The sequence below is a fragment of the Hypomesus nipponensis genome, chromosome 27 (genome assembly GCF_054491055.1).
Source record: "Hypomesus nipponensis isolate SF chromosome 27, ASM5449105v1, whole genome shotgun sequence".
NCBI classification, from domain to species: Eukaryota; Metazoa; Chordata; class Actinopteri; order Osmeriformes; family Osmeridae; genus Hypomesus; species Hypomesus nipponensis.
Window position 1 is genome coordinate 5783874 of NC_140387.1, and position 17923 is coordinate 5801796.

The following is a 17923-nucleotide window of genomic DNA, read 5'->3' on the forward strand; positions in this document are numbered from 1 at the left end:
CCATTTCAACTGGAGGAGTGGGGGCCAGTTCTACTGTTAGATGGGCCAGTTTCCAAAAATATTATTGTTGTCATAATTTTCTTCACTGCATTGCAGGCATTAACAGGCAAGAGTATGTCTTGTTTATAATTATTCAGACTCTTCATTTAGGGGGGCCACAAGGGTGTTCAAAGTTGGGCCCACAGGGGCACTGCCCCCCCCCCCTACTTCCCCACACCACCCCTGGGTAGGTTGTTAACTCCAGAGAGCTTGTCAAAACCTGATGGCGTTGAACAGACAGTCAAATCAAAGGACTGTCTCCATCTATTGGGCAGACATGTAAATGCAGGTTTGATCAACTTGGGTTGACCAAAACAAAAAGTAAAACATATTTGGTTTCTTAAAATAAAGGACCTCTTTGATTCTGAATAATTGGTGCAAAACCACTCCCATCTGAGAAACATACTACACGTGTGATGGAATATGACACCATTTGCAAAGTAGCAGCTGAAAATATATTTTGTATCAATTTCACCAGGGGACATTGCATTTTTTTAAAGACTTTATTCACGTTAGGTACACAAAATATATCATTTAAGCCAGCTCATTCTGTGTGTACGCTTGTGCAAATAAAACTGCTGGATAAAACCAACAAAGACAATGTTAAGACACAGCACACTCTTCCTCGTTTATCACACCATTAGATACACTGACGGATGCACTGACCGATACAATGACAAAAATATCTGTTTCATTTCCAATTAAAATCGGGGAGGGGAAGAAAAAACATCCTACATGGACAAAGTGACGAACATGGAAAAATCTATTTAAGTAAAAGTTTTACAATCAAAGATGGAAAAGATTACGGTTCATGTGTTGTCGTTGAGTAGGCAACAGACGTTGGCACCTGACTGCAGCAGCAAAGTATTTGTTGCGGTAATAGAGCTCCTAGAGCAAAGATAGCACAAACTACAAGATCCAGGATTCAAAACAAAATGAGACTACAGTTACTTTACGATGGCCAGCGTTAAGGGATTTCAAGTCATGGGGTGCATAACAGGCAGAGGATGTCTCGTTTTCAAGGCCTCTGTGTGGACGTCTCGGGAGGGGGGAGACGGGGGTCAGGTGACTAATCGCGTCTGCGGGGGTTGTGTGGGGGCGGAGCGCCTTCCACGGGGGCGGAGCTCGGTACGTTCAGCAGCTGGCCTCCGTGTATACGCTCGTTCACGCGCAACTGACAGCCGTCCTGCAGCATGCGCAAAGCTATCCGGGCGATGTTGCGAGAATCGTCCAGGCCGGAGTGAGGGCGTCCCTCGTACTTCAGGCCGAGTTTCTCCAGCATGACGCTCAGCTTGGTCTGGGTGCGAGGGACCTGTGGGAGAAATGGTCAGTTGAAGTGTCTTTTTTCCATTTAACCTTGCAGACAGATATTTCAGGTGTTTGTCAACATGTGAAAATACAAATATATCAAAAAAGGGAAAGGTTTTGTAAATTTCCCTGTTTCAATCTGGAGAGATATTTGCCTATCAGCTGAAACAAACCTTATAGAAGTTTCCATATGACTTTCGGATGTTTATCCACTTCCTTGCAAACTGTGGATATCTTATCCCGCTCAAACGACACTGGATGTTGAGGAATTTGCTCATGTCCCAAGACCTAAGATCCAAACATTAGAACATCCATCGAGTTCTCCGACACCACCCCCATGAGCCAAGTTGCCGTCAAGTTTGACCATTTGCAGCTTCACCTAGCTGTAGCCCATTCCTTATCAGCGTTGCCAATGCCAAGGATCTACCAAGCCAAGATTGTGTCTTACCCATCTGTCAGCATGGCGTACTTGTACTTGGTGCCAAGCTCTCTCTCCTGAAGCCATTGCACCACTCTCTTCAAGACACTGGGGAACGTGTCGGCCTCATCCACCATTGTCTGATTAACAAGTACAATTTTAATAAAACAAGGATCACGTTGCATCATACTAAACGTGTAAAAGCGTGTTCTTCGAAAGGACTTTTTACGCTCAACCTTACCTGTGTTATGCCTGTCAATTTCACACAGAAGTCTGAAAGCTGTGAGTTGACTTCGGGCTTGACATATTCCTGAAATGAGTCCGTCTGTGGAAGGAGAGGAAGGACAGAAATCACACACCAGCCCCACCCCCGTCGCTGACTTTGTATAGAACTATGTCTCTTTGAAATGGAGGGCATATTGTGGGTCCCACTCACAATCTGAAGTGTGTGAGTGTTGATCAAAACTATTGGGAACTCGATGATCTCATGAGTGAATTCAAAGGGGTTGCTCTCTTCACACGTCGCCTCAAAGTCAACCACGCAGATGTAGTCATAGTATGTGTCCGTGGATCCACCCTCTGCAACAGACTGCATCAGCTTCAACTTCTTATAGTGGCTCTTCAACCGCTTCCTCAGCACATCTTTTACACCTCTAATGTAGAGCAGATAAAATAAATCAGAAGGTTTTACAGGCACGATTCCTTTGCTTAGCGTTATGTATCTTTTTTTTTTTTTTTTTTTTTTTTTTTACCAACCTTGTATCCAGCTTCAACGCTGCCAGTTTGGATCGTAGCTCGTCCTGGTTCATGCGGTTGATTTGTCCATTTGCAAGAGCTATCTCTTTGTAAACAGGATCACTGAACTCGCCGCTGGTGGAAGCTGTTTTAGGGATAGATTCACTTGAAAGGCATGCTTTAGCGCAAGATTTGTCCTGCTGGAAGAAATATAAAATAGCCAATCAGTGACCAAGTCAAACAATCTATGACGTAGCGATGGCAACGTAAATATAATATAACGGCATGGTATTCTCTTCGAGGTGAAGCTCACAGGAGAAAAACTCAAGAATAACTGTGCTATTCTGGCGCTCGCAGAAGAATGGTCCACTCCAGACACACACAGTGCAGTAACTAGGTATTAGTGGCATGTCAAGTTGTGAGCATTTGGTAACTAGCATCATAAAACAACCCATGTTACATACCTTTTCTGTGAGTGTGACAGTAGAAAGCCTAGTACTAAGGCCAACCTTGTTATCTTCCTCTTCGTCAGGATTCGATGGCAACTTTACATTACACACCTCATCATGGATATTCTCTTTGTGTTCTTCCATTTTAGAGGCGGGTACTGTAAACTAGCTAGCTTGTTAACATGTGAAAACTGTACTGAACGGTAATGTGGTAGTTTCTTTTTAGAAGCGTTGACTAACTAGCTAACATTTGAGATACAGTAGTTTGCTAGCTAGGTGACGTATGGGGAAGTGTCTGTGCGCGCGTTCTTCCCGCGTGGTATTCAATGAGCTCCACCTCTGCAAGACTGGCTAGTAGGGCCTTCTTGTCGGTTGAATGGACTGGTCTTCGTATTAATTAAGTGCTGGTTTAATTGCAATTTTGTTAACTTCAATCCGACGTCCTGACAGGGGTGATAAAACTAGTTTGCTAACTACTGATATTGCTTTGCTGAAAACTGTTTACTAAACAGTCTGTCGTCATTTCCGTTTACTCGTTCTTATCTGCATCAGCGACACCGATGGCGACACCTATGGACGTGGAAGACTTAAAAAAAGAAAAATAAAAACTCTTTACTCTTGCTACCAACGTTAATGAGGTGCTCGTCCACTAATCTCGGTAACCGTCATCAACCACACATTTCAGTGAAATCCCATCTTTCTCTGGCATCTAGAGTTTTTATTTCCATTACAGATATATGTTTGAAATAAACCATGGGGAAAGTAAACAAAGATCATTCGTGTCCTATTTCATTTAGCCCATATCCTCTGTAACTCCAGCTGGCGACATGTTGACTAAACGTCTGTCCTTACTTGTAATGTTACTCATATCACAAAGTAGGTCCACTCCTTTATTACAGCTCAGTTTTCCATCTGAGGGTTTTGAATGCAATGTTACAATATCACACAGTTGACAGGATAAACCAGGTTTATTAACTTGGTCAGACTTTCATGTTTGAACAGGTTATAATTAAAAGTAATACTATAAATGGTCAGTGAAACATGCATGACTATTTGTGAATAAATGACTTGTGGTATCAACAAAATATAGCCATCTAAGGACAAGTAAACAGTGAAAGTTCGATGCGGTCATTTAGTGTGTGTGATATCTTCTTCAAACAATATTATGAGTTAATGTACAGCTTGATAGTCTACATGGCCTCAAAATCTAGGTCATGACAGGAAGAACTTTGCTCAGTCTATCATGCACTGGGCATAAGCAAGAACCTCTGCTTTTTATATCACAATAGTTCCAGAGTGAAAAAGTAACAATACATAGAGAATACCAAATGATTTGAAATGTCTTTATTTAACATCTTTAACATTGATAAAAAGAGAATGACTCTTAAAAATATTAAATTCAGTGTACGTCAAACATATCCTTCGTAATATATACAATGAAAATACTGCATGTGAATAAAGGAGTCCCTTTAAAACCAACATTTAACAAAAAGATAAGGAAATATGGGCAAAGTCCAAAGTGTACAGTATTGCTGCCCATTAAGTGGATTGTCTCGTGTGCAAGCATGACTTAAAACATAACGCATTCTGTTTACAAATGCTAACTTCTGACAAAACATCTAAAACGTAACAAATGTGTGAATTAACTAATTCACAAAAACAATTAATAATTTGCATTTGAGTTTGCAACCTCTTCTATTCACAGTATAATAAAAATGTCAATATATAGTACATTGTTCTATGGTAACCTATGATTTCATTAGAAAATGTGTCATCTATACTCCTCAAAACCTGTACTTGATTGCTTTCCTAAATGTGTCGTTGCACTAAGGGGAATCATTCACCACAGATTAATATGATGTTGCACTGGTTTGTAAAACTGTGTTTTAAATGTCTAGTTTTTATCATGGACCCTGAGGATGTTGTTCATTGTCATTTGAAGAGAACATATTGTCACTCCTTGGAACATGGTTTAATGAAACCACATATTTAGTAGTATGGGCCGATAATTTCATACCCTGCATAACTTGGCCACTCAGGAAAAAGTCCATGGGAGCACCTAGGACTTCCGTAGCGATCAAAGTGAATTCCCAAGTGAGAGTAACTTGTCTGCAGGCTACTGCTAAGGCACCTTTGATCATATGTCTTCATGGAAGACCAGATAATCCTGTAGTTCTGGTGTTGGTTGCTGTCCCAGTAGGTGTGACTGTTGGCCTCATAACAGATGGCAAACTCAATGTGCTCATGCGGCCTGACAAGATCAGGCAACAAGATGTCAAAGCAAAAAGTGTCACGATCTGAACACATGTAGGTGTCCTTCACATATAGACACTCCACATCTGTGTAGCTTTTCCATGTATCGAAGGTCACTCTTACCTTCACAGATTTTTCGAATGACAGGTTTTTGACTTTCACAGTTCCTGCTAATGCTTTTTCCTTCAGCATGCACTGCTCAAGACAGACACGGTCACTTTCCAAACGCTGGCGGAAAAGTAAGTAATCAGCAGAGGGCTGGGGAAAGTCTAATACTAGTTTGTCTTCTTTTTCAGATAATGTTAGTGCAGAGTTAAGCAGCTCCTGAATGTTAAGTGGGATGTCAATGGGGTCATGGAACTCTGAAAATATCTTCACCTTGGTGAGAGCAAGTCCTTTGTGGTCTGCAAAAGACACATTCTTTTTGGATTTTCCACGTCTTTTATAAAGAGCTTCCCCTTCATTTGGATGTTTACGTTGTTCAACTATCTGGCACGTGTTCAAACTCGTCAGACAGGGGTTTACAGATTTTGAAGTCCTGTAGCAGAAGTCATCGTTTGACTGGTAGAGCGATATCGACAACTCCACTGGCATGATGGCCTTTTGGGGATAAGGGCTGAATATAGAATCGGAAAACATAGAATAACACTGAATCAACAAAGTTTTGTTACACCTCAATCCTTAAAATCCGCAAAATGCAAACTGAAATTAAACTTTGGTTGAATGAATGAATGAATGAATTAAAAATATATCGATCCCCATGAGTAATGTTTGACAAGGCAGCATAAGTTAAGCCTCGTTTATACATTTAATTGTAGTTTATAATATAAAACAATTTAAAATTAACAACCTAAAATAATGCAGTCTTACCTTGAATAGCTTGCTCGGAGCATGTAGGATTACTCAAATTTAGACTAATTAGTAGACACGTTTCTTTAGTCTGCTGATCTAATCATGTTATCCTTTTGTAAATGTTCTCTTTGGACTGAGCATGTGTATCGTTTCTTCAGTTAAGTTAAATTTGCTGACTGCAGTCAACATTCGCTATCAAGCGTTCTAAAAGCCGCAGTTTGAAGGACCACACTGATAGCACGTGAACACATTCGTGTAGCCAATCACAATAAGTTGTGGCAGAGTGATCAATAAATCGCCACCCAATTGGTTGTTATTTACACTTTTGTCTTCACGACACATATTGTCAAATAATGAGGGAAACGAGATTTCTAAAACATTATGAATCTGGAAGAAAAAAAAGTATAATATATTTATAGTAATTTTACATTGCTTTCACTCACAATGCAAAAGCCAAGCACAAACTCAACTACATAACATCAGATTTAAAGTTGAGGTCACAGCTTAATGGCCTAGTAATTACTGTCATGTATGTTAACCACATAGAAGCTTACAGGTGAGTAAGACTTAGCTTATTTAGCTTTATCAACAGTTAGTGCTAATTCAAGTCTAAGAAGGTCACTTTGTCAAAGACAAAGCTCCACAAGGTACCATAGAGAATATGTGTTAAATAGAGAATGAGAAGAAATAACAGTCTTTTATCTGGATAGTCATCCTCTTGAGTCCATTCAGGGAAATGTCTCCACGGTCTATCTAACCCATGCATGGGTTGCACACGGGAGTGTTTTTATTAAGTAGGCTTATAAGGCCTATTATTTTCTTTTTGCAACTGTAAATAAAAGCAATAATCACAACGTTGTGTGTCATTTTGTGTGAATGTCACATTGGAGTTCTTTGCTTATGTCCAATCAGTCGTATACCTTTGGAAATGGGCTGCTGGATCCAATTAAATAAACAATGCAATTTTTCCCATCATGGTTTACTATTTTTGTCAAGAAGCTCCTTTCATATGGTTGCCCTTGACAGAACCATTGCACTAATGTAACACTGTTATTGAACAGATAGGGGAACTGGCAGTATATGAACTCATGTCATCTTATTTACAACCCGACGAAGTTCAAAGGTGGGGTCAGGTTTGTGTTCAAGCCGATGTTCAGTATCTGGACTGTGAACTGGTTCCAAGCTCAAAATAGAAACTGTACTACTTGTTTATTATTATGTTTTGTACTGACTGATACACATTACTTAATTGATTTCCCTGCTGGCAACTTTGTAACACCTGGATGTATTATTCATGTGATATAATGACAGAGGGAGGACAGATTATATTGGAAGTCAAAACATCACAAGTACAATGAGGCAGGCGATACATGTCCTGTATGTCTTTGTTTATTAATATCCCTGATTTGATACGCATTTACCTTGTGCATTGGTCCCAGTCAACAGCACACGTTCAGGGAAATACCCAGGAACAGGATGTGACGACAATCCTTCCACGACAGCTTTTCTTTGGGTGTATTTTACAAACATCCAAGCGAAAAATACAATTTAGCTAGTCGAGGAGTGCTTGATTCTATCGTGTTTTAAAAGAACGTAGGTAAGACAACTTATACGACTGTGATATTTCCACTGCCAACAGTGGTGTGTGATCCTTGCTAGTTGGATAACTCAATAACCGACCTGTCAAAAATGCTAAAGTTAGCTCAAGGTAGCTATAGAGTGCTAGCAGTACATTGCAGTAGGCTACGTAGCGACGTTTAGTTGTAGCCTAGCTAGCTAGCACTAGCACTGCTGTCCTATTATCAAACATTGAACATAATATTGATTGTGTAGTGCATTTAGCTTGATAGCTATATGATGCGTTATATACATGTATTACTGTTTTTACTAAGTGCTGTTGATGTATTGTTAATTAGCCTCCTAAGCTAACTTGGTATCCAGCTAACGTAATCAAAACAGCTAAATGCTCTGAATGTTTTGGTAAGCAATGGTTACGCCTAGACATTTTATTGTTTGTGCTGGGTTTTCTAGGGCCTGGGTTGTCTCGGACCTGCGACTCAAATTTCAAGGCTCTGTTTGATCAATATTCAATCTATAAGTAGCCAATTCCCACTTCATTGTATTTTGATTAAGCAGAGCAAATGATTCGTTTCTTTAAATACAATATCTCTAGTTGGAGCTATGATAAAATCCTGTTTCAAATGTACAGGCTTCCATACATTCTTAATGAACCCCTCAACTAAGATTCAAATACTGATATAGTTACCTTATATTAATTGAAAAGTAAAGCAAACATTACATTGTTATATAGTATACATAGAGGATGGTGTGAAGTCATATTCAACATCTATTTACACCTTATTCAGTTGTTGTGCTGAGTTGAAGTAGAGCAGAATGTTCGGATCATCATCATGCCCCAGAGGAAGACAACAAAAGAGACTCAGATCAACAGACATTTGGTTGAATAGGGTCAGACACATCTTTGGAAGCTCTGTGAAAATAACCTCATTACTAAGTAATTGACAGAGGGGGGAGGAGAGTGGGCGTGGCGGTTGAAGAATGCATCTGTAGCGTTCAATTGGAATTGATTCCCAGCTTTTTCTCTCTCGTCAGTGACTGGTGTGGCTGGTGGGGAAAGAGGCAGGATGAGTGGGGCAGCGCTAGGCATTGAGATCGTGGTGGTGTTTTTCCTGGCCTTGTTCCTGCTGCATCGGTATGGTGACTTCCGGAAGCAGCAGCGCATGGTGCTGTTTGGCACTCTGCTGGCCTGGTATCTGTGCTTTCTCATCGTCTTCATCCTTCCACTGGACGTCAGCACTGTGAGTGTACACACACACACACACACACACACTTCTTCGTAATGGAATGCATATTCCCTAATGGCTGTGCATGTGCGCACATTTTGCTCTTACAGACCATCTATAAGCAGTGCAAGATAGATCACGAAGACCACACCCCTGCTGCTTCGGTGAACCCTGTGCTGTCCAATCAAACGACAGGAAACTCGACCGTTACACCCACAAAAAGGTTGGCGTTTCCGGGTGCCACTTTTATAGAGACTTTTCATGTCCATTGGGAATTTCTTTAGGAAACCTTTTGCACCAACATGTAAAATATCGTTTGCTTTTTTTCCAAACAGTGTTCCAAGGGTGTGTTATAAACCATGGAGCTACATTCCTGATGGCATCATGCCAGTATTTTGGAGGGTGGTGTATTGGACATCTCAGTGTCTTACCTGGTAAGTACTGCATCATCTCCACTATCGGTGCTGCTCCAATCCTGTCAGTCCATCAAATGCACCAGGCCCTTCTCTCCCGTGAAACGTTTCGATGACAACGTCATACAACGTCTCCATCACCCGTGGCTCGTTCTCTGTGCTTGTGTGTATGCGTGTGTGTGTTCGTGTGTGTGTGTGCGTGTTCAGGCTGCTGCTGCCCTTCATGCAGTCGTATGCCCGTTCCGGTGGCTTCTCCATTGCCGGAAAGATCAAGACGGCTCTGATCGAGAACGCCATCTACTACGGCACCTATCTGCTCATCTTCGGCTCGCTGCTCATCTACGTGGCCATTCACCCCAAGTGGCGTCTCTCCTGGTGAGCGCTTCACGCGGCACCGCCAACCTAACGGCCTGCTTTAGCGTTGCACGTGCGGAACCCAGTGGGTCTTCGAAAAGGAGTAAAGAGGAGGATTATGAACGTGACCCGCTTCCCTGTAAATCCCCTTCTGACCGCCACGAATAGCTTCGACGAGGCCTGAATCTGTGTTTTGCCCCCCCCCCCCCCCCCGGCCCTGTTTGTCTATCCCCCCCGCTCCCGCCGTCAGGTATGAGCTGCAGACGATAGGCATCACGGCGGCTAACACCTGGGGCCTCTTCCTGCTGGTGCTGTTGCTGGGCTACGGCCTGGTGGAGATCCCGCGCTCCTATTGGAACGCGTCGCGGCGGGGGCACCTGCTCATCAAGACCTACTTCAAGGCGGCCAAGCTGATGACGGAGAAGGCGGACGCGGAGGAGAACCTGGAGGACGTCATGGAGGTGAGATGGAATTTTTGGGACTCGCTAGCGGGCTCTTCGCAGCGCTGCTTCGAGGCCTATGCTTTATTCTTTAACATAGAGGAGATGTGACTGAGAGGCCCTGAATTCCATTCGATGACCTTAAATGGTATCGATTGGTCGATACACCCAGACAAACATCCTCCCAACTCAACTCCTTTCTCGGCTGTGTTTCCACCCTAGGAAGTGAGGAAGCTAAGTGAAGCCATCAAGTACAACCACCCTCTGAGGGAGTGCATCAATACCATCCTGAAGAAGGTGAGCAGCAAGTGTTCCACGCACAAAACCACGAGTCGACGGCGGACTCTGCCGTCCCTCATTTTGCTCGAAATGATCTCAAGTCGGTGGAATCTAACTGGGAGCGTGTTCTGCACCAGTGTCCCGTGGAGTACCAGGAGAAGATGGGCAGGAACATGGACGACTACGAGGACTTTGATGACAAACAGAACACCTATCCCAGCGAGAAGAGCCTGGTGAAGCTGCACAAACAGGTGGGATGTCGACGACGGCTTAGGTCCATGTCCAATGCAAAAATACTGGGGCCCTGACTAAAGAGAAATGGAACTTTGTGTTTATGTGTGCGTTGTTGGGGGTGTCAGGTGATCTACGCAGTACAGAGGCACAACCGGACTCGAGTCCAGTGGCAGATCCTCCTGCAGCAGGCCGTCCACCTGGAGGACGTGGCCAAGAACGAGACCAGCACGGTCCACGTGTTTGTCCACAGCTTCCCCTCCTCCGAGCCCCTGGGCTGGTTTGGCCGATACCTGTACACCCCAACCGTAGGTCAGTCCTGTGTGGTGCCGTCTCTTCCTCGAGTCCGTCTGTGTCCCCCCGGCTCAGGACTCACGTCTGTGTATCTTCTTGTGTGCTCTCCCTTTTGCGGTCTCTGAGTCTGCGCGTGTCTCCCTGCCCTCCCCAGAATGGTACTGGGAGTGCTTGCTGAAGCAGTGGTTCTACCGCTTGCTGTCCGTCACGCTGTCCCTGTTCTCGGTGGCCGTGGTGTGGTCCGAATGCACCTTCTTCAGCACCCGGCCCGTCCTCTCCCTGTTCGCCGTCTTCATCCAGCTGGCCGAGAGAGAATACAACTACCTTTACATCGAGGTGAGAGCCCTGACGCGTCGAGGAGGAGTAGCCCCCCCGTCACAAGGATCAACACAGGTGTCACGTTTCCATTGCTCGCGTCGTTGGACTACAATGCCCACGAGGCTTCTGTTGACCTGACGCTGTCGCTTTCTGTCCACCAGATGGCGTGCTTCATCACCATATTCTTCTTGTGCACGTGCGTGTATTCCACCGTGTTCCGCATCCGAGTGTTCAACTACTACTACCTGGCCTCGCACCACCAGACTGACGCGTACAGCCTGCAGTTCAGTGGCATGTGAGTAGCCGGCTGGGAGCCAGGTTGGGGGGTGGGACCGGACCGGGGGAGTGTCTCGTCGAGAAGAGAGACAAGGGTGTTTAGTGGTCAGTGTATGATCTGAATAGTTGAGGGCTGTTGTTGTCGTTCCGCAGGCTCTTCTGCCGCCTGACCCCTCCCCTGTGCCTGAACTTCCTGGGTCTCATCCACATGGACTCTGCCATCTCCCACCAGAAGAAGGAGCAGACGGCCTACACCTCCGTAAGCGTCCTCGCCCGCTCGCCGCCTGGCCTCGTCATGCCGGTTCAAACCACACAGACACCCCGGCCAATCCCGTCAAGCCTTTGCCGACAGACGTCGGTCGGTTTCCGTGGGCTCGTCCACGCAGCGTGACCGCATGTTTGTGTCGTCCACAGATCATGGGCTCCATGCGCGTGCTCTCGTTCATTGCTAACGGCTTCTACATCTACTACCCCATGCTGATATTGCTCCTCTGTATTGCCACCTACTTCAGGTGAGTGCTGCTTTTTTTTTGGGGGGGGGGGGGGGGGGTCACTTGTCCAGGGACGGAATAGGTGCGAGCATGTTTGGGGGATTGCATTGGGGGTTTCCTGACGAGAGTGTGTTTGTTGCTGCGTCCCACCCAGCCTGGGGACCCGCTGCCTGAACCTCCTGGGATTCCAACAGTTTATGGGGGACAACGAACTGACGTCCGACCTCATCGACGAGGGCAAGGAGCTGATCCGAAGAGGTTTGACCCCGCCCTTCCCCCTTTTGATAACGCGATGGTGGAATTTCAACGTCGGCTGAAATTTCCAACTGAAAGCCATGTTTCTAACGGCTGTCCTTTGTCCTCGACAGAGAAAAGAAAGCGGCAAAGGATCGAAGATGGAGAGAATCGCCGTAAAGTGAGCTCCTTGTTTCCTTGTTGTCGAGGTGATGGCCCGGTCAAATCCATCCGCTAGTACATCGCGCGTGACCGTTGTGTGTGTGTATGTGTCTTAGGAGTGGAAAGAGCGCTACGGTAACCAGAGGGAAGACCACGCCACTCGGAATAGGAGCAGCCACGCTGAAATGAAGGAAACCGGCACCTACTCCGACACCGTTGGCGCCAACACCAACAGGCGTGAGTGGAGATCCCGTAATCCTGACTGTAACCTTCAGGTGTTGGCTGACATTGTCACTCGAGCCGTCTCGCTGTTTGGTTTCGCAGAGGCAAAATACACTCGAACGGGCGGCCGGCCCGAGAGAGACTGCATCGAGCTTCTCCAGGACGCCGAGCCCTTGGACTTCAATGCAGAGACGCTCACAGACGACCCTCTGGAGTCTGATACCAGGTAGGACGTCCTCCTCTGTGTTCCAGCCGTGCACTTCTGGTCCTCGGTCTTCCGGATGAAAGTGTCCGCCGAATGAATGCAATTTGAAATGTGGAAAACGCTTGCATCGCATCGGATGACTTTAGCGCAGTGTTCCAAGCACTTGACTGCAAATCAAGAGATCTCAGGTTGGGGCGACTCACCGGGTGGAGCGCGTACCATAGGCCCTACCCAGCGTGCCCGGGTTCGATTCCAGCTCGGGCAGTTTCTGCATGTCTTCCCTTCTCTATCCCATACATTTCCTGTCTCTCTGTAACTATCATTTGTCCAATAAAGCCATACAAGACCAAATATATAGAAAAAAAGAGATTGCAGGTTCAAATCTATCTTGTACGTTGCTTTGGCTAAAACCTTAATGAAATATATATACACACACACACAGAGGAGGTTTTGTGTTTAACTAAATAGTAATGTTCTGTACTGGTGTGCTGTGCTCTGTCAGACATGCAGGGGGCAGATACCTGTCCATGTCGTCATCTCGGAGCAAGATCTTCGACGACGTCTGAGTATGGAGCGGCGGTCAAAGTCGGAGAAGCAGAAGCAGACATGCACATCCGTTTTGATCCTTTACGCAACCGTTTTGCAAATACCGCTGGAAATCGATTTTCTCACCCAAACTCTCTGAATGTAGAGCGCCATCTGTGTTTCTCTCATTGTTGGCATGACACCTAACCTGAATCTCCTCTCCCGATCCTCTTCAGAAACCAGTTACTGTACCCATCATGTGGTAGTAGATAGACATTCCCAGTTTTGATATTGCGGTCTTATCTTGTGCCAGACCACTGTGTCATGAAGGGTACACATCTCCCATACATGTCCTCACCACTGTGGTCGTCATCCCAGATTTTTTGGACATGACTGGAATGACGAGGATGTTACGTCTAATGAAGGATCTTTGTGGAGTCAAAAGTTGTGATGTATAGAGAAAGCGAGAGGATTTTCTCATTTTATTCCCAGATGATCAGATACTCTGCAGTTAAATTAATATATAGAAATGTTGGAAATATATGTTTGTTAGTATTAGATTCCATGTATGGTTTTGATTGACAAGTTGTAGATTTGAAATGTGGAAGGACAGTTGCCTTGATCTGTATATGAAGCTGCTACCAAGTAATACTTCATATTTCGACCTGGATAATGTGGTTCATATGGACAGTTACAGAGTAGCCAAATACAAACTTGAGTTGTCAAAGATTTGGATCCCATTTGTTCCTGCGCCTAACGACAGATAAGTTATCTGCGGCAATTTCTGATACGGAAAGGATTTACCGCTAATTCTGAAAATAGTCAATCAATGGTGGATATTTACTGTATCATCTATATTGTCTCAAAGGCCAGTAGTGAATCATTAGGTCAAGTGTAAAAAAAAAAACAACAAAAAAAAAAAACAATGTTTTGTTGTTAAATCTTCTGTGTACATCTGCCATCTCGTTTAAAAGCTTCTTTCAGTTTGTTTGTCTGACAGCTTCACACTGACAAGGCTTCAGAGAATTTATGGTGAAAATGTCAAATTTGACTTTTGGGTTGCATTTGTGCCATTTTCGTTATCTGCCATAGTGTATATATTTTTGACTGCTTAAACGAAAATGGCAAATGTGTGTCTCACCCACTGTAACCTTTATTTGTGTGCATGTTCGACTTCAAAAAAAGTGACCTTGAAATGTGTTACATACAATATTTACATTGGTCGAAAGATCCTGCTGGCAGGTTTGGTAAATTAGGTCACCTGATTCGCTATCAAGGAAGTACAACTGAGTCGTATGTCAAGATGGAGGACCTGGTAGACTTTGTACTTGAAAGATAATTTAGAGGTTACGATGTATAACAAGGAGGCCTATAATTAATAACTGTCGGTGGCATGATGCACGTTTTTTGAACGCGGTGAAGAATGATCTGAAACGATCTAAGCTGTAAATAATAATTTTCCATTTTCTCCACTTTTTTCCATGTCTTCATCAATCATGCACTGATGTGTGTATATATTGTTAGATTTTTTTGTATCACAGGTTTAATGAAGGTAGCTCAGAGATGTCAACACAATGTTATTTATTTTAATATATTTCACTTCAATGTTACTTTAACAATCTGTTGATCTTGATACTGTTCAGTCTGCCGATACCCAATTATACTTCTGAAATGTGTTGTTTTGAATATGAAGTCGAGTATCATGAAATAAATCCTACTATAGCACTACAAATCATTCATAACCTGCTGATGGATTTGACCATGTACCCATATTTCCTTCCCTGTACATGCATTAAGATGCTAGAATTGTTTTATTTAAACCTGGTGGTTTGTGCATTACATTTTGTAAGTTAACGTAGACTAAACCAGTGTTTGTGCAATTAAAATGTCATGAAACAATGTTTGTGAGCTTGAGATGAAATTACACTGAATTTAGATCTAGGACTAATTTTACTTTTCACGAAGAGTTTGGTATCATTCAATGAGTATTCTATAAATCAATATTTAAACAGCCATGATACTAGACAATTCTGTATTCATGGATTACATTTATTGAGGCAGCCCCTGTAATATAAAGAGCCCCAATTTCATACATTACAGACGATAGAGTAGGTCGTTATACTGCGACTGAGGGCTAGGTTTCACAAACAAATAGGCAAGCATCTTAGCAAGCCAACCAATTTTGTATTATTATTTAAATAAAATACCAACCATTTTATTATTATTACTTTTAAACTAGCAAGAAAGAAAAGACAGTTATCAGGAATGCTTCAACTTTATTGATATTAAAGGAATGAAAGCTCAGGGGAAGTTGGAAGGAATTGGGAATGGAATAATATGGGGAAAGGGTATTGGGGAGGGAAGAGGTGAGACATCGTTAAAAGCAGAGCTTCTTAGTTGCCACCACGGAGACGCAGCACCAGGTGAAGGGTGGACTCCTTCTGGATGTTGTAGTCGGAGAGGGTGCGGCCATCTTCCAGCTGCTTTCCGGCGAAGATCAGACGCTGCTGGTCTGGGGGGATGCCCTCCTTATCCTGGATCTTGGCCTTGACGTTCTCAATGGTGTCACTTGGCTCAACCTCCAGGGTGATGGTCTTGCCAGTCAGGGTCTTCACGAAGATCTGCATGCCCCCCCTCAGGCGGAGCACCAGGTGAAGGGTGGACTCCTTCTGGATGTTGTAGTCGGAGAGGGTGCGGCCATCTTCCAGCTGCTTTCCGGCGAAGATCAGACGCTGCTGGTCTGGGGGGATGCCCTCCTTATCCTGGATCTTGGCCTTGACGTTCTCAATGGTGTCACTTGGCTCAACCTCCAGGGTGATGGTCTTGCCAGTCAGGGTCTTCACGAAGATCTGCATGCCCCCCCTCAGGCGGAGCACCAGGTGAAGGGTGGACTCCTTCTGGATGTTGTAGTCAGAGAGGGTGCGGCCATCTTCCAGCTGCTTTCCGGCGAAGATCAGACGCTGCTGGTCTGGGGGGATGCCCTCCTTATCCTGGATCTTGGCCTTGACGTTCTCAATGGTGTCACTTGGCTCAACCTCCAGGGTGATGGTCTTGCCAGTCAGGGTCTTCACGAAGATCTGCATGCCCCCCCTCAGGCGGAGCACCAGGTGAAGGGTGGACTCCTTCTGGATGTTGTAGTCGGAGAGGGTGCGGCCATCTTCCAGCTGCTTTCCGGCGAAGATCAGACGCTGCTGGTCTGGGGGGATGCCCTCCTTATCCTGGATCTTGGCCTTGACGTTCTCAATGGTGTCACTAGGCTCAACCTCCAGGGTGATGGTCTTGCCAGTCAGGGTCTTCACGAAGATCTGCATGCCCCCCCTCAGGCGGAGCACCAGGTGAAGGGTGGACTCCTTCTGGATGTTGTAGTCGGAGAGGGTGCGGCCATCTTCCAGCTGCTTTCCGGCGAAGATCAGACGCTGCTGGTCTGGGGGGATGCCCTCCTTATCCTGGATCTTGGCCTTGACGTTCTCAATGGTGTCACTTGGCTCAACCTCCAGGGTGATGGTCTTGCCAGTCAGGGTCTTCACGAAGATCTGCATGCCCCCCCTCAAGCGGAGCACCAGGTGAAGGGTGGACTCCTTCTGGATGTTGTAGTCGGAGAGGGTGCGGCCATCTTCCAGCTGCTTTCCTGCGAAGATCAGACGCTGCTGGTCTGGGGGGATGCCTTCCTTATCCTGGATCTTGGCCTTGACGTTCTCAATGGTGTCACTTGGCTCAACCTCCAAGGTGATGGTCTTGCCAGTCAGGGTCTTCACAAAGATCTGCATCTTGACTAGAAAAAGAAATAAGTTGGAAATTTAACTCAAAACGCACATTATTTTAATTTGATTTTGAAAGCCGACTGCATGTCAGGTATTATCTTAAACTCCTCCCAATTTCAACAAACCCGCTGACGTCGTCAGCTGGGTTTCGCCATTTTGTCTATTCCAGTACTGGCGTTTACTAGATGGCAGATGTGGCAAATGTTCTTTCGATTTTGAATAACAACTTAGGAGGGGGGTTACAAAACGAAGGCTAACTTCCAATACTCATTTCCTTAAGCTTTAAAATCTGTAAAGTAGAGCTATTTTGTAATAAGTCCGCAAATTACCGAACGTAGGTCGGTCAATTAGCTAGGCTAACTACTGCTAACGTTAGCCATTTGTTTCCTCAATCAAACCAACGAATTAATTGCCGTTTAACCAGTGTCCCAATACAATTACTGAAAATAAAAAACTCATTAGGTCGAGGTGAAGACATTCATTCGGGTATTTATCGTAGCTCAGTTCTATCCGTCAAGACTCCCTAGTTACGCGCCTAGCAGCACAAATTCGAAGTGCTTAGGTCAAGTATATAGATTTACTTTATCGAAATTACATGTGTCCAACGTCCACAACATTTGTTTCAGGCTTGTGTTCGTATTCAATGTTACCTCAGCTACTTACAAGTAAATTTTCTCCGCCGGTTTCTCTTTCAGTGGTGTGGCAGGCTTCTTCTGTCTTCAGTGAACGAGTCTGTTTTCGAAAACAAAGGGCTGTGGTATATATACCTCACTGGTTCCTATCCCTCCGCTGTTACACCCATGTGGAACTATAAACTGCGGATTTCGATAGAAATTGAATTTGACCCCCATATTTCAACA

General features: G+C 44.6%; 4 protein-coding genes across 6 annotated transcripts; 1 reads left to right on the plus strand and 3 right to left on the minus strand.

Annotated features, from left to right (window-relative positions):
• Window positions 1–523: 523 nt before the first annotated feature.
• Window positions 524–3493, minus strand: eri1 (exoribonuclease 1). Of its 2 annotated transcripts, none has more exons than XM_084693820.1 (7): window positions 2965–3493; window positions 2522–2697; window positions 2202–2418; window positions 2007–2090; window positions 1796–1905; window positions 1521–1635; window positions 524–1351 (listed from the first exon to the last, which is right to left on the minus strand). In XM_084693820.1, the coding sequence occupies exons 1-7, from the start codon at window positions 3091–3093 to the stop codon at window positions 1109–1111; spliced, it is 1074 nt and encodes a 357-aa protein (XP_084549946.1). In that variant the 5' UTR covers window positions 3094–3493; the 3' UTR covers window positions 524–1108. The 2 variants fall into 2 exon arrangements, with proteins under 2 accessions (XP_084549946.1, XP_084549945.1); XM_084693819.1 differs by having other exon boundaries at window positions 2522–2700; window positions 2965–3492.
• Window positions 3494–4278: 785 nt separating this feature from the next.
• On the minus strand, window positions 4279–6298 carry ppp1r3b (protein phosphatase 1, regulatory subunit 3B). Its single transcript, XM_084693915.1, has 2 exons — window positions 6073–6298; window positions 4279–5818 (listed from the first exon to the last, which is right to left on the minus strand). The coding sequence occupies exons 1-2, from the start codon at window positions 6093–6095 to the stop codon at window positions 4939–4941; spliced, it is 903 nt and encodes a 300-aa protein (XP_084550041.1). The 5' UTR covers window positions 6096–6298; the 3' UTR covers window positions 4279–4938.
• Window positions 6299–7513: 1215 nt separating this feature from the next.
• lmbrd2b (LMBR1 domain containing 2b) lies at window positions 7514–15201 on the plus strand. 2 transcript variants are annotated; one of them, XM_084693486.1, is made up of 18 exons: window positions 7514–7647; window positions 8668–8873; window positions 8969–9081; window positions 9194–9292; window positions 9479–9646; window positions 9876–10086; window positions 10288–10362; window positions 10482–10595; window positions 10704–10887; window positions 11024–11205; window positions 11349–11482; window positions 11617–11722; window positions 11878–11975; window positions 12109–12212; window positions 12323–12369; window positions 12467–12587; window positions 12675–12798; window positions 13280–15201. In XM_084693486.1, the coding sequence occupies exons 2-18, from the start codon at window positions 8700–8702 to the stop codon at window positions 13341–13343; spliced, it is 2118 nt and encodes a 705-aa protein (XP_084549612.1). In that variant the 5' UTR covers window positions 7514–7647; window positions 8668–8699; the 3' UTR covers window positions 13344–15201. The 2 variants fall into 2 exon arrangements, with proteins under 2 accessions (XP_084549612.1, XP_084549611.1); XM_084693485.1 differs by having other exon boundaries at window positions 7515–7651.
• Window positions 15202–15558: 357 nt separating this feature from the next.
• Window positions 15559–17858, minus strand: ubc (ubiquitin C). The gene is made up of 2 exons (XM_084693487.1): window positions 17727–17858; window positions 15559–17074 (listed from the first exon to the last, which is right to left on the minus strand). The coding sequence occupies exon 2, from the start codon at window positions 17067–17069 to the stop codon at window positions 15696–15698; it is 1374 nt and encodes a 457-aa protein (XP_084549613.1). The 5' UTR covers window positions 17070–17074; window positions 17727–17858; the 3' UTR covers window positions 15559–15695.
• Window positions 17859–17923: the final 65 nt, after the last annotated feature.